Source organism: Pieris napi, chromosome 9, assembly GCF_905475465.1.
Source record: "Pieris napi chromosome 9, ilPieNapi1.2, whole genome shotgun sequence".
In the NCBI taxonomy this organism is placed as follows: domain Eukaryota; kingdom Metazoa; phylum Arthropoda; class Insecta; order Lepidoptera; family Pieridae; genus Pieris; species Pieris napi.
In genome coordinates, this window is record NC_062242.1 from 4,251,409 (window position 1) to 4,272,009 (window position 20,601).

Below are 20,601 nucleotides of genomic sequence, written 5' to 3' on the forward strand. Positions count from 1 at the left end.
AGGAGAGAATCAAGAATGAGACAATTTGAATTGAAAGCACAATGCACATGCCTGTTATGGATGTCGTATTATATATTATCTAAGAGCCCTCTAAACTCTTTAGTGTTGAATAACAAGCTTTTTATTAATCAGATTTTATTTTGATAGAATACGTGCGTAAGAGTGCATTGACGCAAAGTAGGCTGAAACCAGCTTTCATTCCCACATATTGTAGGAATTTTAGTTCGCAACTCGCAAGTGACACACTCCACATAACGATTAACGGATATTATTACCTATTTTTTGTTAAATTTGTTTCATTTTTTTTTATGGCAATAGTTTTAACTTTATGCCACAGACTGCCTCCCGTACATTTCTTTTTTAAAAAAGGATGCCATACTTGATAATTGATAAAAGGTTATTTTATCTGTGATGCTGCGTACAATATATTTAAAGGGAAACACTGTGAAAACACAAACAATACGACTTATAAAGCCGAGTTTATAGCACGTCAGTTCTAGATTTTTATTGCTTAATCATCTAATTTAAGAGGAAGAAAAGAATAATTATTTCAGCAACATAATATCATCCGACCGGCCCGATTCTTTGTTGTGGTGTACGTATTTTTTACTGTAAGTTTCTTTACAATGCTAAATATTATGTATTATTAAATTGCCATTACCTATTAAGTTAAAACTTAGATGTATTTTCCTAAACCATCCTTGGTTATTTTCTTTAATTTAGTTAAAAAATCACATTGCAAAATTCTTGATCCGGTTTACAAAGAACTTTGTTTAGCATCTTCAATCGACACACATAACAAAGGAAAACTGCCACTAAATATTATTTAATCTCTTATTTCTGGAATTTGTATATGTGATAAAAATTTAAAAGAATTAACAATTTTTGTAGAAAGGATAGTATTGGAAATTAATAAATTTTTGAATTAATCTTTTTATTAGGTGCTAGAGACGTATACAAACATGAAAGGCGTAGCCTGCGTGTTGCTAGCTGTTGTGGTAGCAGTGAGCTCTGTTAGCTTCTTTGACCTTGTGCGTGAGGAGTGGAATGCCTTCAAGGTATGTAATTCTTTCTAATTTTCCTTAAAATACACACCTTACTCATATAAAGTAGTTGTAACTTTAAAATTTATGTTGAAACAGCTGGAGCATAAGAAGGAGTATGATAGTGAAGTTGAAGACAAGTTCCGAATGAAGATCTTTGCAGAGAACAAACACAAAGTAGCCAAACACAATGCACGCTTTGAACGTGGTCAGGTGACCTACCGCCTCAAGCCGAATAAATACTCTGATATGCTGCACCATGAATTTGTCCACACCATGAATGGCTACAACAGAACACTCAAGTAAGTCTTATTTATTATTTTCTACATTTCATTAATACATAACTACTACCTAGTCTAGCCATAAGTTCTGTTACAAATGAAAAAGCATTTTTTTTAAATGAAGTAATGTAATATTATTAAAGTTTATAACTACATATTTATTAAAGTCTCAGCAAAAAAAAAATCTATTTGAAATGGCCACCTTTGGCTTTTATACAGGCCTCTAATCTGTTTGGCCACAAATCTATGCATTTACACCCTGTTTCCAAGTGAAATTTCGCCACTGCTTGCTCCAAAGATTTTTTAAGAGACTCAATGTCGCCGTGTCGTTTAGAGCAGGCAGTGTCTTCTAAAACTGATCATAATTTGAAGTCTAAAGGGTTGATGATGGACAATCTTCAGCTCTTATAAAGTCCGGAACGTTGGTTTCAAGCCAGGCTTGGGTAGTTTGTGCCTTGTGATCAGGTGCAGAATCCTGCTGGAAAGTCCACATATTTTTAAAAAGTGTATAGCTGAGATGTTTCACGACATGATCCAAGACTGTATCTTGATACACTTTGGCTGAAGTATTTTTAGTTGTAAAGATTGATTTAGGTCATATCCTGTATATCGACGATAAGCACCGAGCTTCAAGTCTTGTTTTATAATACGCGACAGAGTCCTAGCGGGAATCTTCATTTCTCGTGATAAGATTTTTTGCTTCCTAATGGGGTTTCGAGGAATTCTGTTTATAACAGCATAAACAGCCTTAGTAGTTCTAGCAGCATACGGCCGCCCCGATCTTTTCTGGTCTTCGACAGAAGAAGTGTTGTTGTATCTGTCGATAGTACGATATACGAACATACGGCTGATACCAAGCTTTGTGCAAGGCAATCACTGCAATCCTATTTTCTCTAACACCCCATTCCATATTATAATTTGATAATGAATACGAAAAAATATGTGAAATGGCGCAAAATCGAAAGAAGTTTTTAAAATAGTATACGTGTTCCAAATTCAATTAAAAAGTTGAAAAAAAAGTTTTTATGTAACAGTATTTATGGCCAGAGTAATTATATCTTGCTCACCTTTAAAATCAAAAATTTAAAAGTAAACAAAACAATTTGGTTACATGAGATGTCATTGACATTACGAGCACTTAATCTTAGCTTATCAATAATAATAAAAAAAGGTATCATGAAAAGGGCAAAACATTATGTTATCTCTCAACCTTCAATAAATTTGCAGTAAGATTAGTATCCATTATAATACTGAAGGAAACCTAAAATTTAAGCAATAATATTTTACTTTAAATTTATTTTTATGTATCGAACTGAGTGGAGAAACAAAACTCCATATTGTTACTTACTGTCCATCCACTTAATATTTAATTTTCATTTCATTTCATATCCAAAGACGGTTTTGAGTTTCAAACTTTAAAAAAATATAATTCAGGTTTTTAGTTACCTAAAAAAATTTATTAATTTATTAGTGTTAATCATGTGACCAACATTTTCCTTCTAAAGCAATGAAGATAACAAGTGTTTGTTTACTCTCCAATTTTTTTGTGTCGTTCAGATAAGCATTTTAGGTCAATATTTGGTTGCAATCATAAATATTTATTATTATATTATAATATATTATATTATAAACAAAATTGTTTGTTCAAAATATCTTTTGGATAATTTGATTACACCATTTAGTTTGCTATTATACTGTGGCCAAGGGCTGGTTCCCTGGTTTAAATGAGTACTGACTCTCGCAATAATGAAAAAAGTAGGTTGGTAGTGTATCATGGTATTTGAAGTATTATGGCATTCACAGGCACAACAAGGGTCTTTACGGAAAGGGGCGTGATGTTCGCGGCGCGCGCTTCATTGCCCCGGCTAACGTTCAGCTGCCTGAACAAGTGGACTGGCGTCACAAGGGAGCTGTTACAGATGTCAAAGACCAGGGCAAGTGCGGTTCTTGCTGGTCTTTCAGCACCGTAAGTATCTACAAATCACATCCGCACTCACGTTTTAATACCCGCACGTTCAAAAATCACGTAATAAAATATTACGTGACTGTAAACGATTTTTATAAAGATAATTTTATTAATTCAATACTGTTTAAAATCATGCTAATGATAAATATAATATATTAAAATATAATCACAGCTTGGTGATTGTCGTAACTAGGTGAAGGTCAATCAATAAGTTAAAGTAGGTAATAATCCCGATGCAGTTACGTGGATTCGTCTTGCTGTATGAAAAACAACGTGCCTGACTTGCTTGTTTTAATAATTTAATATTAAGTCGGTCGTTGCGTGTTGGCCAAACAATTAAAATTATTGCATCAGCAGTAGGAAGACTCAGGCGTATTCAACTCGACGATAGATATTTGACCTAACAAAGAACAGCTTTATGTTTATTATTTTGAATAATAATATTGACAATAACATGATTCATGCGATAAAGTTCAATTCCGTTTAGCCTAGATACTAATTAAACATATGACCAGATGTAAAATATAATGATCTGAATTATAGAAACAATGAGTGTAATAACCGGTTAGTCATGCTTACCTCGAAATCGACACATCATACCAATCATTATATTATTTATTATATATAGGTACATTTGTTAACACGGTCATACGATGAACTATCTTTATTATTAAGAAAATAACAGAATACTATTCTTTATATTTCGTCGTATTGGTATTAAATATACAGTCAAAATCTATTATAACGACATCGCCTTCGACTAATTATATTTGGTCGTAAAAACCGATAGTCTTAACAGCCGATGAGTTATTAAGTACCTAATACATAGAATTCAGTCGGGAGCTTTGATTTTGGTCTATATAACCGGTATGTATGTTAAGTACTTCTTAATATATAATTCTCAACGATTCCATCGTAAACGGTTTTGACTGCATACCCTTTTTTCTTATACAATACTTCTATATAACGATAATAATCTAAAAATAGTTGATACCACATTACGTCATTGTAGTTTTTCTAACAACAAAAAGTTGTTCGACGGATTCAGTAAAAAATTAAATCTTATGTTATAAACTGCTAACAAAACCTAAGAAGCCCCACTAACTTGCTTATATATACGAGTATGAGGTAAAATGCGATGGTAATGGAAATTACGCAGTTATAAGTTCCGTCTTATGTTTTTCTAATACTGGTTTGGGTTTCGGTGTCATCCACACAAGTGTTTTATTATCAAGTAGGTCAACGTTTCATAAAAACAAGAACGGGCACAAAGAAACATTATTATTGAATAAAGTAATAAACTCTTACAAGGAAACTCGTTCTCAAATATCGGTTTCCGGTTTGTACAACAACAAACCATTCGGTCTAATTTTATACAGAATATACACATAACGTAACATAAAACTCTTTTAAATTTGAATATATTGTACTGATACATGAATATGAATAATATCTTAGAATATCGTATTTTGTTTATTTATTTATTATTAAAAAAAATACAAACCATTGCTACACGGTTTTACTGACGTAACTTATCAGTAACCGTAGGTTGGTTTATTTTGTTTTAATGTTATTAATTAAAAGCATTTTATTTTATACTCTTATTTTTAATTCCGTAGAATTCTGACATCATCATTTTTTGACATATCAGAGATTACAAACCTTTTTGGCTGGGAACATTTTTCAATTATTTCAATACGAGTCTGAACATCTGAGTTATTAGAGAATGTATCCATTTTATGCGGTGCTCCACATAGTCCATTGAAATGTTACATTTTTTAGGCCTAACCTTGCGTTTTTTAGAGGACGCAATTTTATTTTTTTGATGTGTAGGGGGGGTCAATACAAGCTTAACTCCAAGTTTGTGGGGTTGGCGTGCTTGTCCCCCGGCCGCCATCTTGGATAAAGGGGTCCAAAAACCATGTTTTTGGCTATATCTCCTGAACTATCCATCGTACATAAAACTTGCAAAGACACATTTTGTAGCAAACCGCTGTGCCTACAATTATGTTTATGTAACTTTTTATCATAAATCCAAAATTTAAAAAGTTATAAGTAAGGTTAGGTAGGTTTAACCTTTTTGTAGGTAAAACAAAAAAATAGCGACGGACTTTTTTAGTAGCAACATTTCATAAATGGCAGAATTCTACAGAATGAAAAATCAAAGTATAGGTACAATAATTTCTATGTATTAATTATAATATATTGGTTAATGTTTCACTTTTTCTTCAATAAGAATCATTTTCGCATTTGTATTATGGTAATAGTATTCTTAACCTGTATCTAATTATAGTCGGCCGCAAGAAAATAAATTTTCAGAATCTCTAATGTCCACAGACTGGCGCGCTAGAAGGACAACACTTCCGACAGAGCGGATATCTGGTATCTTTATCCGAGCAGAACTTGATCGACTGTTCAGCGTCATACGGCAATAATGGTTGTAACGGAGGACTCATGGACAACGCGTTTAAGTATATCAAGGATAACGGTGGCATCGACACCGAGCGGACTTACCCCTACGAAGCTGTGGATGACAAGTGCCGCTACAACCCTAAGAACTCCGGCGCTGATGATGTAGGCTTTGTTGACGTGCCAGCCGGTGATGAAGAAAAGCTAAAGGCGGCTGTAGCCACCATAGGACCCGTGTCCGTGGCTATCGATGCCTCACAGGAATCTTTCCAGATGTACGCCGACGGTGTCTACTACGACGAGAACTGCTCCTCTGAGAACCTCGACCATGGGGTAATTAATTTATTTGATATAATTTAAATAACAATTTGTCGTTAGCATATTAGCAATAAGTCTATGCGATTTATTCAGTCATGTTCAAATGCCCTTCTCTAGGAACAGCCAAAGACCTAGTATTGTCTTTTATTAACATAACTTTTACACATTCAAAGAAAACACTTTTTTATAAGTTTATAATACACATATATATATATATACATAGCTTCAATCCGTTAAAAAAGGACAATGACCTGTCAGGTTAATGTTTTAAATACTTTAAGGGGAAAAACAATCAGATTGCCCGTCGGAAAAAGGTGGATCTTATCTGTTTTAACCTTTTTACAGAAAAAACTTTGAATTATTTATGTTTTCAAATAATATCTTAGGTTCGTAATGATGATTAAAGCAATGCAATTATAAGTATATAATCGCGTTACGCGATGATGAAATATTACCTTTTGTAAACAAAGTTATTAATTATAAATATCATAACAGTAGATTTAATTTTTTATGGACAATAATATTTTAATAGCCAACATTTTACTATCTAAATAACCGTAAAAGGCGATAAGGAAGTTTTTAAACTAGATTGAACCCTTAACATACTTCATAGGTAAACAATAATAATCGGTGTGATTTAAAACAGAACAGAAAAATCAAATATTAAGTATTGTCCGGGCCATTCGTATTTCTTATCTATTTAAGAGTTTTTGCTAATAGTTTATGTGTGAATAGGTGCTCGTGGTGGGATACGGCACAGACGAGCAAGGTGGCGATTATTGGCTTGTGAAGAACTCTTGGGGCCGCACCTGGGGAGAACTCGGCTACATCAAAATGGCGCGAAACCGCGACAACCACTGCGGCATCGCTTCCGCCGCCTCATACCCTCTTGTTTAATTTTATGCACTATGCAGTACTTCGAGATTAGCTGTAGTGAATAGTGTTATTCGAAATCTACTTGAATCCAGGAGTATTGTATTTGTGTTAAGTTGCAAAAAATACTTTTTATTACTGTGTGATAATTGCATTCTATATTAGTATGTAAGATAATTGTAAATTTTAAGGTAAAAAAATGAGATTCTCTCTAATTATTAGGTTACAATATTATTAGAATGTAAGACAATAACTGTTTAGCTCTCAACACGTATGATAATTTAAGTCTTAATAAAATAATGTTTTGATACTTGTTTTCGTTTCAATTCTATTCCTAGTTAGCTACTGAAAAAAAAAACATTATAACTCAGGCATGGTTTATTAGTTTTGAAGGCCCGTAACCCATTTCATCACCATTAGCGAATGGTGCGTGGGACATATTTTGTGCCTTAAGACTTCCGGGTTATACGCAATGTGGATTATGTATATGCCATGATCAGCTGAAATCTGTTCTGAATCTTTTGTATCTACAATGCTTACACTTACGAGTCCCTCCTCTCTTCGAAAAAGTTTGATATAAATGAAGGAGTAAGATATAATTATTATAACAATAAATATTATTATAACCTTTTAAGTATTATTTGTTATTGAATACAAATAAAACAGTAAATGCGCATTTCATTTAAGTAGGTACGTCTGACCGTTATCATGACCCGACACTTGCCTACACGTGCCGCCGCTGCTGTATATGTATTAACTATGTACATTTACATACCATTATATTAGGTAGAACTAAAATATTTTCTACCATTTAAATTCTTATATAAATTTTGCAAGGGGTCAAAGCAGTAAAAAGCTAGTCCACACTCATATATCGAGATTTAATTTATTATAAATTATTCACATTTAGGTATTTACATCGTAGACCCTTTGACATTTCGGCGTTCCACTTTCTTCATATTTTTAACATACAAAGACTAGAATTTAATGATACTTCACTCACTATAAATTAAAAACATACCCTAAGATAATAAGTATAAATATATGAAGCTGAGATAAATTTAGTGATATTTTCATACTATTTCGCAATTGCATTAAATTGACACAGAAAAAATACTGTAGAAGTCAACCATTTGTTAACTAATCGTTTAATAATTAAGTTAATCAAAAAGGTTTTTTTTATTAGGAGTGACAGGTTTACTTACTAAGAAATCCTAAGTAATAATAAGTACCACTTACTGACTAATTTCCACAATTATGTTATAATATACACAAACACGATTATTATCTTAAAAATGCATCTTAATCAAACAGTAAAACAACAATTCTTTGTGCACACTTAAATATCTGCGTGAATTATCTACAATTGTTAAGTATAGAGAAATGATTTGCTTGGCTTTTCTTTACATTATTACATTACTCTCAGTGAAGTTATATTACCATAGATGAGTAACAACAAAAGATCATAGCAAAGGGCAGTCATGGCGATCTTGATTACTAAATATTTGGCAGAGGGCTGGTGTGAGAGACTATTTCTTCTTCGGCTTCTTGGGATTGCGCGAGCGACTTTTGGCTTTGCAGAGTGGACAGATAGGGGCATTACGGTGAATTTGCTGATGGCATGACAGACATGACTTCATCGGAGGCGGTTGTTGCCTGCAGACATATACACATAACAAAATAATAAATTATTAGTCGTAAATAAGAACAAAGACAAAATCGATTAAATGGGAAATGTAGAAATTTGGTTATTGTATTTTTTTTTATAATTAAAAATATAAGAAGCGTGATTCAGAGGTGGGCAGTGAGTGGAGTGGAAGAGAAGGAAGGAAATGCAACACAATAGACAAGTCAAACCTGAGAGAGACTGTAAGGAAATCTTGTTGGAGAGCAGACCTAAAGGCGGGCGGCGGAGGCGGAGGCTTGCGCGGTGCTGGAGCCACAAACGGAGGCGCACGTACGGGACCCGCAGGAAAGCGGCTGAAATAAAATTTACATTTAAAGTCTTCATTGATAACGGTCAAAAATATGGGGTAAACACTATATAGCGTCGCGAAAGAGACTGCGCTGTTACAGCAAGCTATTGTTGAAGTGAAACTTCTTTAGCGCACGAGAGTAAAATTTTTACGGAACATCACGAAGATGTGCAGCGTTTTTGTCGAAGAAAAGGGAGAGAGCGACTGAGATTGATTGAGAGTGAGAAGGGCGAATTCCCTTGTAGAAATTCTATTTTTAAAATTAAAATTTCATAAAGAGAATTTATATACTTTTATTTTCTGCTAAATACTTAATTGAAATCTCAAATGACGAATTGTACATTAAAATGCCACGTGTTTTTATTATCGAAGAAATAAATTAAAAAAATTAACTTTATAATTTGTATTAATTTTTGACTCGGTTAATATTTTAATGACAATTAAATTAATTAAATTCCTAACATATCTTCCTTTTTCCCTCCCTCAAGTCTCGGATAGCTAAAGTTTTAGATTTGTATACATATGAACAAGACTTAAAAATTAGTTTGCCAAAGAAGTTTCACTTCTGACATGTGTACTTTGTATGCACACTTTTTTTTATATTATAACATTTGTTTAAGTCCAGTTCGGTCGTCAAAGTCCAGTTACTTCAAGTCTGATGTTGCATGGAGTTTACACTGTAAACTATTTTAGCTTTCACAATTATTATAACAAACATATAAGTATGTATACAATGTAGGTACTGACTCAGGAGTTATGGGACTGCCTTCTTCCTCATGCAAGTCAGGGAGGCGGTCGAGACCCAGACACTGACGCCGCAGTAGGTCGACCTCAGCCTTCAATGGACGGTAATCCTCGTGCAACCGTGACGCCGTACTTAGCTTACGAGTCATGCTCTCCTCGGTCTGCTTTATTACTGTCTCCATCTATGAACGTAGCAATTTCAGATTACTATAAAAACATAGATAATTCTACAACTATAAAAGAATGAAGGTAATGCATAAATGACTCACAAAGAGAAATATATTTTGGACAGGAAATACAAACAAGTGGAATGTTAGCAGCTGTTACTGTAATAGACAATCACAAGCTATAGATACAAACCATTGCAATAACAAACACTAGATCCAATGGCCACCTGGTTCTTAAAATAACTCATGACAAAGATGAAGATTCTTCTTTATCTAATAAAATTTAGAATTAAGAAAAGTGTAGTGAAATACTACTACTGGTAAATGTAACTTCAATTGTGTTTTGAGTAATGAGAACTTCCCTAACAATATATTTAATAGGAGATTACTAAAATTAGGTGTTTAAATTTTTAACAACTTTGATAATATTTGAAACATCTATAACTAAAGCTATCAAATCAAAACTAACGGCGTTAATATCGGCATGTATCTGACGTAGCTCCTCAACGTGACTCATCTTCTCCTGTTGTAGCATCTCCATCTCACGCTTGTACTGAGCCAGGCATCTTCCTTCTTGGTCTCCGCTACGGACTTCATTTAAAATACTTCGTTTTAATCGTTCCAGCGTGATCGTCTTGTTTCTATTAAATGTAAGCATAAATTGAACTAAGGCACAATACAACAGCCCGTGTGATCAATACAATTTAGTTTGTTATACAATTTTAAATATGTATTTAGGATGTAATTTTTTACATTGAGAGTAAACTGGAAAGAGTATTGATTGAGTCCACAGGTGTAAAAAAGTAGTAGTATTGCATGCAAGTATTACACGATTACCTGATTTCTTTCATTGCTTCTAATTTGTGATATATTTCTCTTTCGTTTTCAGCTGTCATTCTCTGTGGACTACTGAATATAATAAGTTTATTTGCCTCTAGAACTATTTTAATAATTCGATTTCGAATACAAAATTAATAACAGCCTGAGCTAACCACAGAATACATAATAGATTTGTAATATACAAGCTTCTATGTAAAACAGCCACAGATAAAGTAGAGATACACACATGAGTAAATTATATAAACTAAACTCATTGAATATCGTGAGTCGAGAAATTTGTAATAGTAAAGGATCCCCACTGCTCGATTCTGCAGCGAGCTGATTTTTGATTACATTAATTTTTAATAAATATTGAGGGAGTATGCAATGGTGTAGCGATACGTGCGTCGATTTTATAGCCAAGATAATGACAAGTACCGCTATATAATTATATTTTAAATAATAGTCTAAAGAGAACAAGCGTGGTTATTCGAACAGTTTGGGGCTTGAAACCAAATCACTTTTTGATAGGCGAGGCCACGAACGCTAAAAGAATTTGTATGGGAATGAAATTACCTCTAACCTCACGCTTTATCACGTGATCACTTTCAAAAAGGGCAATAGCGCACTAGCGGCAAGCACCTCTGCCAAAATCATAGCTACATTCGTCAATCGTCAGTGCAGATACAGCGCGCTTTAAATTGGACGTTGAGAAAAAAGCAGTGCTTGTGTATGTTTCAAGTAAGGATCGAAAAACCAAAACAAAAATATCGTGAAAGATTTACAAAGATATTTCACCGACCTTAAGCAATATGATGACAAGTTCATTAATTATTTGCGGATGAGCAAGTCTTCGTTTGAAGAAGTTTTAAGAAAATACGTCACGACTGCCACGGTTAATGTGCGCACACTGGTGTTAATCTACAGTTCAATTTGATCTCAGTGGCTGCAGCGGAGTAGGTGCGCGTGCTTCAAGACAATTTCATAATAATGTATGTTTCTCGCTGGCCGCTGCGATCTGGCCGCTAGTGCGCGTACACCTATGACCTACCACGGGCCGCAGATGCGTCGCTTCGATGTCGTTGGCCGCCGAGGCTCGATGGGGCCGCTGGCCGCGCGTTCCATGGCGATTTCATAATAATGTATATATCTCCCTGGCCTGACCTGGCCGCTAGTGCGCTATTGCTCAGTCTCAAGCCCCTATATTTTTTACTACTCGTCATACAATTACATATTTACAATAATACCTCTATGTTTATACTTTATTTTTTTAAATATTATTTATAAAGATCAAATTTTACGACGGTTTGTTTTTCCACACAGATTCTAATAAGTACTGCGTGTTTAATTTTATCTATAAAAAATATCAATAAAGGACGATACTAGCTCAGAAGCTATTTTAACGCGGTTGAAGAGAAAACGCATATTATGTGGTACGAGTCTGATCGCGGCACTATTTTTTATAAGCTGTGGACAACGGATTATATAGGATACCGTAACATTATCTATAGTTAGTCAAATGGCAATCAAAAAATGGCCGACTGGTCATAAAAGCGGCTTGCTGTCAAAATATTACTATTGAGAATAGTTTTGATATCTTATGATTCACTTAAAAGTATATAAACATATATCACTTTATAGTTTTAATAAATTTAATAACCTGAATGCTTCGCCTTATAGTATATCAATACGTTATCAAATAATTCTGCGAAGGACGTATACACCTTTGCAATTCGATTCGTGTCGTGCTTATTGAAGTTATCTCGTCCTATTTACCGTTCCAAAATGAACGAAGACGGCGGTGATGAGTCGCCACCACGATCCAAGAGAAAGATAAAGAGAGTTATGATAGTCTCTTCTAGTTCCGGGTCGGACAGCGAAGATACCCTTGCTTTGATCAAAACACGTAAAAAAAAGCTCAGGGTAAATATAATTTTTAACTATATAAAAAAAAAATTGGAAACAAAATTAACTGTTTGTAAATCTTTTTAGATTATAAGTGACGACGGGACAAGTGACAGTAGTGGCAGCTCAGTAGTGTGTTCCGCGAGAAGAAACCGCAGCGTACCAAAGCTGAGAGATTCAGAGCTTGACAGTGACTCATCAGTAGGCGCTAGGGTCTGCGATAACATTGCAATGGCATCTACATCCAAACAAACATCTGGTTTTGCATCTGACAGTTCAGAGGGAAACTCTGAGAAATGTTCAATCTGTTTGCTACGCTTTACCAATCAAAAGATTGGTACCCCAATAAATTGTGAACATATATTTTGTTTGGATTGTATTACTGAGTGGTCTAAAAATGTGAATTCATGTCCAGTGGATAGAATAACATTTGAATCAATAGTTGTTAGACGCTGCATTGGTGGAAGTGTGCTCCGGACTGAGCCAGTCAAAGTTATGGAGCGTCGCCCATCTTTTGATATACTTATGGCTACTGTTTGTGAAGTTAGTAATCTTTACTATAAGACTTTTTGAAAAGCACTTAAATGTCTATTTAAAATTGCCTGTTTTAAGGCTATTTTAAATAAGCCTTTTTCAGCATCAATATTGTGAAGTTATTAAAATCCGTATTGAAAATATTTTCATATTCTAAAAGTAATGTTATACATAGTATTTGTTTCTATTAACAGATATTTGTGATGATTTGTTATTTCAGATATGTGCAAGAGCTGACAATGAAGACACAATGTTGTTGTGTGATGGTTGCGATCTTGGCTATCATATGCAATGCCTCACACCACCCCTTACTGAGGTAATTCCGTGCTTTCTTTTTATTTATTGTCAATACTTAGTAATTTGTCTTGTGACCTATCATACCATACAATTGAGTCATGAGTAATGTGTTCAAAATACTTATTAAAATTTGCAGGTTCCAGCTACTGAACAATGGTTTTGTCCAAATTGTGACATTTTTGATGTAATGGACTTTATCGATATAGAAGAAGTAAGTGACCTATTGGATGAAGCATCCGATCTCGGTATGCCAACAGGGCCACGACCGTCTCATCTAAGAACTCATAGGACTAGTCGCAGATCAGGCAGGCAATCTAGTCGAAATAGAAATCCTGCAAGTGATGAACATAATGATGGTAATAGTGTTGAAGATCGACCAAGCACCTCGTCAGGCACAAGAGGACCTTATAGATCTAGGACAAGACTTATTAGACAAAGAAGAAAGAGGACAAATAGAAGAACAAGGAATGTCATTATTGAATATGAAATAGAAGAGAATGGGAATCAACCCATCGCAAGGAAGTTTACAGTTAGAAAGAAAAAGGTATTATTTTCTTGAATCAAGGCAATGGCCTTGTCAGTTCTTAAACTTTAGATATATTCAAAGACTATGTTAAATTTATAGAGACAAAGTAAGCGTCGGCCACGTACTGTGGGCCGTCGTAGTCACGTGCAGCGCAGCGTGCGCGCGCGACTACAATCGCAGAGGGGGACGGCGGAAGCGCACAGTCTGCCCCATCCTCGACTTCGCGACGCTCTCCCCACCCTCGATCTCTTCGGCACGGATCCCCAACTGGACTTGTATTCCGACGATGAGGTCGCCATCTCTGAGGGAGCTTCCACAATGGTCGCCACGCGTCCCACACCCACGATTCTTAATGCATATAGACAGGTGAATCATATATTCAATTCAATATCATATGGCCAATTTATTCCAGTATAATTTTAATACATAATTGAATTTTTACATTCATCAAAACATTAGCTTGTTGAGTTTTTGAATGAGAACATACAATTCCTTCTTTCATTTCAGGCAAGAAGAAAAATGGTTACAATTCCATCTCCACAACATGCATCATCAGCCCCAGATATACTTTCGAGTATATTAGAGAGCCAGTCAATATTTCTTTCTAAAAAATCCATTGTTTCAGTATCTGTTGATGGCAATGTAAACATAAAATTGCAAAAGTCTAAGAGTATAACGCCTAATTTGCAGCAGAAACAGAAGAAGGATGATAAAATTGATTTGTCGAAATATGACGATTACGGTAAGAAAGTACCGTCGTACCCGGGTCAGTCGCGGGGTGGCGGCGGCGGTTGGGGAGGCGGGTACAGGCCTCCCCGCGACCCGCCTCGAGGAGGAGGTCACTGCGGCCGTCCCGCTTACGACAGCTACAGGCAGCCGCCTGGAAGCGTCTATTCGGATAACTATAGGAACAATAATATGCGTCGCAATTCAGAACCGGACTTTTTTGAAAACTTTCCTCGGCGTCCTCATCAGTTTCCTCCGAACGATGAGACCTATTTCGACAGGCAGAGAAGAAACCTCCAGAACGATCAAAATAGACCCCAACACTTTTCCGATAACTATAGACACGATCAAAATCAAGGCAGATTTAGTACGGGTCCGTCGTGGCAACCGTATGGAAACCCTCCGCCGGTGGCTCGCCAAGATGTCCCCCCCGCGACGGCCAGGCATTCGTTTGGCGGCTTCGAGAATCCCCTCGATATGAGAATGGGGCAAGTACCATTTACGCCATCATCGGTTCCATCCTACTCGAGATTGGAATCTGCTGCGAACTCACAACAAAAACCCCAACCGCTGCACCACAGACCCGCAGATTCACAACCGTGTCGGCCTTTTGCACAGCAACCGTCGTCAAATTTTTCCAGATCGGCTGATTTAGAAAAATCTGAAGACGAAAAAAGTGATCCAGGTCTTGTTATTGATACTGAAAAGTATGACCCAACTGAACCCACAAATGATGACGACAGTGGTGAGGATCAAAAATACTCGCCAAAACCGTCTCCAGCCGTGGCTATTGCGGCAGCGCCAACATTCGGACCGGCAGCTGCCTTATCGCCGCCGGCTAAACCTTCGCCATGTGTTGAAAATATCATAGCAGAGATCGACACAAGTAAAATAAATGTGCCACCCAACATTCTAGACAATGCTGTAAGACAAGTATTACAACAACATAGAAACTTAATTGCTTCGCCTGGTGTCACCCATAGCAATGAAAAGAGTGATGAGGACTCGGACGGAGATTGCCCGAACTTTTCTATATACTCTGCGACCAGTGTGCATATAGCTAATAGTTGTGGTGTAGCTGATGAAATAGAGCAAAAGAAACCTCAGCACAATAGTATGGAAGATCTCGTTCAAGAAGATGATGATGTTCCAACACCTGAGGTGGCGTCATCCATAAAGTCTGATAATGAGAACCCCGTTGAGACACCAGATCATCATACAACAAACATTATTTCGGTTCCTGTCTCTAAAACTCCTGCGTCCACTTCTGAATCCAATAGCGTAAAAAGTAAAACTGAAGAAGAGTACAAAGAAAAGGTCTCTAAAAGATGTCCAATAACCACCAGTACTCGAAATCCAATTAAAATCAAACTTAACACGCCTTCACTAATTAAGAGGGTATCCTTATACGACGAAGAAGATAGTAGTCAATGTACAAACGACAAACCAGACAATATGACAGAAGAAAAGATAGATACCGGCACGCACGATAGCGAAACACATGACAAAATCTCAGATGAAAATATTACTGAAAAGCCACTTGTGTTAGAAAATGATGTTTTAATAAAAGAAAAAATAACTTTTACGAAAAACTTGTCAGAAGTCAGCACTACAGAAGCAAGTGAGAATATTAAGAAAGTAAATGAAATAGCATTATATAGTGAAATTAAAGACGATAATGAGAGCCAGGATAATTCTGACAATGAAAAAATAGAAGACATATGCCAAACAGATCTTGACAAACATGAGGACGAGATCCAAGACAAAGAAGATGACGAAAACCTAGAAAAAATGACAGAATCTATTAGCGAGACTGAAGATGAGCGAAGTTACACGCCTTGTTTGGACGAAAACAAACTTAAAGATGCCTCCTTCGAAACGGATAAAGATAAAGCTTTAGAAGGACTAGACACAGAAATGATATCTGAAGAGGAAGAAAATGAAATGTTTTCAGAAAATGAGCGACCGAAATCAGAGCAGTCGGCACCCTCTCCGATCGAAGTCAAACCAGTCGAACAATCGCAACCTGATGTGATAGAGAAGAAGAAAAGTGAGAAGAAAAAGAGTGACGGTCGAGAAGATAAAAAGAAAAAGAAAAAAGATTCTAAAAAAGAAGGGAAAGACAAAAGTAAGAGTAAAAAGAAGGCAGAGGTAGCTTTCAAGAAACTGAGTAAAAGTGGCAAAGAAAGAAATTACAGAGAGAGAGATAAGGACGATAAGAAAAAGAAAGATCGACGATCGTCGAGCGAGCCGCCGGAGTCTAAGAAGAAGCGAAAGGAAAAGCGTAAAGATCTCGAGCGTTATGATGTGCGCACTGTCGTCAGCGAAAAGCGCAGGAAAGTGAAAGATCCGTTCGGTCGAGACGTTTCGCCCCGTGGGCGTTCTCCCTCACGTTCCGTGTCGCTTGAGCCTCTAACGCGTCCGCGTCGCCGCTCTTTATCGCGCGGCCGGCGATCCGTTTCACGAGGACACACGTCTCCTATTAGGAATCGTCGCACCCCGTCACGACCGCGACGATCTCCTATTCGCCGATCGATATCTCCTGTGGGTCTTCGGGAATCACCTCGTCGGCGCTCCGCAGGGCGCATCGGGCGTTCTTCTCCAACGCGCAGAGGGCTCCGGCGTTCGCCCTCCCAACGCTCTCTCACTCCGCGTGTCTCACCGCGGCGCCGTTCTCTGCCTAGGAAGAGACGGCGTCGCTCCGGCTCGCGTCCGCGTCGGAAACGTTCACCATCTCCGAGTCCGCGACGCGCTAACAAAAAGAAAAAGCGTATTCGGTCGGATCGTTCGCCTTCCCGCAGACCCAACAAATCACCGCAAAAATCGCCGCACAGAAAAGTGAGAAGTAGTAGATCGCCTGAGCCGTCTCCGATTCGTCAGATACCTTCACCGTCCATCGATTCGCAACTGCTGTCACCCCGTACGCCGCCCGAGCCGCAACTTCGAGCGCCGTCCGAGGACGTGACGCGGCGAAGACGGCGCGACATCGATCGCCCGCGACGTCGCGTCAGGGACCCGCCCGGCCCGTCCAAGGAAGTCTTCACTTCGGGAGATAACATTTTAGTCAGCGTCAGTTTTAAAGACCAAGAAAGAGGCGAAGAGAGTGAGCGACGACGACGTCGAGAGAACAAACGGGATCGAAGACACCGGCGCCGCAACGCCGCGCCCATCGATACGGAGGCCATCAAGCCGGTCGCCATCATCGACCTTGACCGCTCACCGTTTCGCGAACTGACGCCCTCGCCCAAAAACGTCATAGTTCTCAGCGACAGCGAGCCAGGAGAGCGAGACGCCGCCGAGGAGCGTGAGCCGGCGCCGGAGGCCACGCAGCCTCCGAGCGAACAGCCCTTCGTCGGAGCCGGACCCAAGACCCCGCCCGAGCCGAGCGGACCCGAGCCGACAATGCCGCCGGTCGCCGCCGTAGGTCCGTCGACGGCGCCGCAGACCTCGGAACAGCCCCCGGCGGCGTCGCCTCAGCTGGATCAGCACTCCCCTGACGCATACGACCCTTTCGAGCCGACCCGGTCGGCCTCCGGGTCACCCGGCTCGGCGAGATCGGGCGCGTCCGCAGACGATGCGCCGACGCCGCCGCGAACTCTGATGACACTGGAAGCGGCGCAGCGAACTAATATGTCGGCGGACGAGGTGCTAGACCGGAGGCCGATATCGCCAGCCGAGAAGGTGCTGGCGTTGCTACAATCTACGCGGGACACGTCGCCGGAGCCTCCACCGGGTGAGGCGAACGAGCCGGCAGGGGCCGGAGCTGCGATACCGCAACTGCAGCCCCGTATCGTGCTGCCGTCGCCGACGCGTCCGCCCGCTAAGCTCTTCCCGGGCAAGCCTTCGCCGATCAAGTCCAACCCGGTGAAGCCGATGCAAGCCGTGCGACCCCCGTCCGAAGGGGGCGCCTCACCCTATTCGCCCGGATCGTCAGATTTCGGCGACCTGTTCGAGCCTAGGGACTCGTTCGAGGCGATCCTTCGCGGCCGTCGCGGCAAGAACGCTGCCAAGGTGCCGGTTAAACTCAACAAAAAGAAAGGTAAGGTTAATCGTCGGTTAGCGTAAGTAGTTCCCTCGTCAGATGTCCAGTAGTATATCGACATCTTTCTGTCTTATTTCAGGAAAGACGCAGGTGGGCGTCAAGATAGACGATGAGAACCTGAAGATCTTGGATGAACTGCCGAGTTCTGCGGTCGAAATGCAAGTCAAGAGCAAGGTTAGCAGAAACCTAGTTTACACAAATTAATGTAAAACCATTTTAAATTATAAGTTGAACAGCTTGCCAGTGAGTGGGCTAATATGTGTATTTTAATTTATATGTCATAAGTGTTAGGAGTATCTGTAGTAGTATAGTGTAGTATATGTAGTGTATGTCTTAGCAAGCTGCACTGGGTGAGAATAAATAAACTAACACTACGGATCTTTAAGCTCTAGAATTTTACCCTTACACATAGGTAGTGAATATTTAAACAAAATGTACTTCCTTCCTATTATACAATACTAATAGAAATCATTTCGTACAATCGTTTTAACGATTAGCATATGGATATATAATTTGCAGTTCCTGAAGAAGCTGAATCGTCAAGAGCGCGTGGTAGAAGAAGTGAAGCTGGTGCTGAAGCCGCACTACAACAAAAAGCACGTCACCAAGGACGAATACAAGCACATACTGCGGCGCGCCGTACCCAAGGTACATTGATCGTTATACATTATGAATAATAATCGATATAACTAAGTTCCTTTTCTTTTAAATTCAGTATTCCAGCCGGCATAGGAAACATAGAAATATATTTCTAGTTTCCGTTGACGTGCACGCCACGACAGAATATTTCCTCTTTGTGTCTTGTCGTGAAAAAAAATGCCGAATTGTTCAGACACAAGATATTTTGATGTTGAGATGAGATGAATATTTCCTATTACCAGTTCAATGATGTAGTCATATTCTATGATTATTTAAATTAACATCATCATATGCAATATATATTTGTGTGTGTGTGTGTGTGTGTGTAAATATTTGTAATCTGTAGCTAATTTTAAACAAAAAAACATATTCTGATGGCATTAAGCATGTAGATTTGTCTATGGCAGAGTGAAAACAATAACTGATCAATGAAATACTTTTGTAAGCCGATGATAGTAATTATCTAGAATCTAGATACTTAATGGAAAATTAAGTTACATACATTTCTTTAATAAATGAAATAAATGACGCGGGTGTTTCAGATATGTCACAACAAGACGGGCGAGATCAACCCGGCCAAGATTCAATCCCTTGTGGAGGCCTACGTCAAGAAGTTCAGGAAAAGACGCAAACTGGGCCTTGCCGCCTAACCTTTACACTCGGTTTCATTATTGTAATATAAGTCAGTATAATTTATGTACGACGTTTTAATGTTTTATTATTTAAATGTTACAGATTATTGAATTTATTTATAAAAATTGAGGTCCGAAGGAGCAAAATTATTTGTATAATAGTCTGCATATTCTCCACCGAATGTTAGGGGAATTTATGTATATTAAATTTTGTAATATTACAAGTATTAAGATGTGCGGGCTTCAATAAATTTGTACAAGATTTTTTACACATGAAAATTAAAAATCATTTCAATATTTGTAGAGATTTAGTTCAATTATATTTAGTTAGAAATAAAATTTAAGTTTAGATTAAGGACTAGTAATGTAGAAAATAAATGTTAATGCATAAACAATTATTTTATTTCAAATTAACTTGCGTTATTTTTTTCCCTCACAGCCCAAGTATAGAATATAAAAAGGCCAATCATATGTTTGATACAAATAATGTCGGTTCAAAATAATATAACTTACTAGATAAACCAACAAAATATTTTTTAACGACTGTCTTTGCATCAAGCAAAGCTTGGTCCAAAAACGGGTCATAAGCGAATGCTCTTAATAAAATTGTAACAGATGTTTGTATTAAAGTGTGTTTATATTAAAGTACTAGCTGGCCTGGCGAACATCGTACCGCCTAACATTCGAATCTTTATTTTTTTAAA

The 20,601-nt window shown here is 37.9% G+C and overlaps 3 protein-coding genes across 5 annotated transcripts; 2 read left to right on the forward strand and 1 right to left on the reverse strand.

Annotated features, from left to right (window-relative positions):
- Positions 1-438: 438 nt before the first annotated feature.
- Positions 439-7,200, forward strand: LOC125052157 (cathepsin L). 2 transcript variants are annotated; one of them, XM_047652779.1, is made up of 6 exons: positions 439-595; positions 942-1,058; positions 1,143-1,345; positions 3,128-3,290; positions 5,628-6,032; positions 6,753-7,200. In XM_047652779.1, the coding sequence occupies exons 2-6, from the start codon at positions 963-965 to the stop codon at positions 6,912-6,914; spliced, it is 1,029 nt and encodes a 342-aa protein (XP_047508735.1). In that variant the 5' UTR covers positions 439-595; positions 942-962; the 3' UTR covers positions 6,915-7,200. The 2 variants fall into 2 exon arrangements, with proteins under 2 accessions (XP_047508735.1, XP_047508734.1); XM_047652778.1 differs by having other exon boundaries at positions 445-611.
- Positions 7,201-7,752: 552 nt separating this feature from the next.
- LOC125052158 (zinc finger C4H2 domain-containing protein) lies at positions 7,753-10,794 on the reverse strand. Of its 2 annotated transcripts, none has more exons than XM_047652781.1 (5): positions 10,615-10,794; positions 10,247-10,418; positions 9,614-9,792; positions 8,787-8,870; positions 7,753-8,546 (listed from the first exon to the last, which is right to left on the reverse strand). In XM_047652781.1, exons 1-5 carry the CDS (start codon positions 10,671-10,673, stop codon positions 8,420-8,422), a joined length of 621 nt encoding a protein of 206 aa, XP_047508737.1. In that variant the 5' UTR covers positions 10,674-10,794; the 3' UTR covers positions 7,753-8,419. The 2 variants fall into 2 exon arrangements, with proteins under 2 accessions (XP_047508737.1, XP_047508736.1); XM_047652780.1 differs by having other exon boundaries at positions 8,748-8,870; positions 10,615-10,793.
- A 1,328-nt stretch (positions 10,795-12,122) lies between these two features.
- On the forward strand, positions 12,123-20,289 carry LOC125052154 (PHD and RING finger domain-containing protein 1). The gene is made up of 9 exons (XM_047652771.1): positions 12,123-12,519; positions 12,589-13,044; positions 13,256-13,351; positions 13,469-13,876; positions 13,958-14,224; positions 14,366-18,623; positions 18,706-18,800; positions 19,146-19,274; positions 19,808-20,289. Exons 1-9 carry the CDS (start codon positions 12,382-12,384, stop codon positions 19,913-19,915), a joined length of 5,955 nt encoding a protein of 1,984 aa, XP_047508727.1. The 5' UTR covers positions 12,123-12,381; the 3' UTR covers positions 19,916-20,289.
- Positions 20,290-20,601: the final 312 nt, after the last annotated feature.

Excerpts from the sequence above, each read along its gene's own strand:
- LOC125052158 (XM_047652780.1), bottom strand. The coding sequence starts at position 10,673 with ATGACAGCTGAAAACGAAAGAGAAATATATCACAAATTAGAAGCAATG. Across the intron at positions 9,793-10,246 it reads TACATGCCGATATTAACGCC|ATGGAGACAGTAATAAAGCA; the intron begins GTTAGTTTTGAT and ends CTACGTTCATAG. Across the intron at positions 8,547-8,747 it reads TTCCTTACAGTCTCTCTCAG|GCAACAACCGCCTCCGATGA; the intron begins GTTTGACTTGTC and ends ATATGTCTGCAG.
- LOC125052154 (XM_047652771.1), top strand. The coding sequence starts at position 12,382 with ATGAACGAAGACGGCGGTGATGAGTCGCCACCACGATCCAAGAGAAAG. Across the intron at positions 12,520-12,588 it reads CACGTAAAAAAAAGCTCAGG|ATTATAAGTGACGACGGGAC; the intron begins GTAAATATAATT and ends AAATCTTTTTAG. Across the intron at positions 13,352-13,468 it reads TCACACCACCCCTTACTGAG|GTTCCAGCTACTGAACAATG; the intron begins GTAATTCCGTGC and ends TAAAATTTGCAG.
- LOC125052157 (XM_047652779.1), top strand. The coding sequence starts at position 963 with ATGAAAGGCGTAGCCTGCGTGTTGCTAGCTGTTGTGGTAGCAGTGAGC. Across the intron at positions 1,059-1,142 it reads AGGAGTGGAATGCCTTCAAG|CTGGAGCATAAGAAGGAGTA; the intron begins GTATGTAATTCT and ends ATGTTGAAACAG. Across the intron at positions 6,033-6,752 it reads CTGAGAACCTCGACCATGGG|GTGCTCGTGGTGGGATACGG; the intron begins GTAATTAATTTA and ends ATGTGTGAATAG.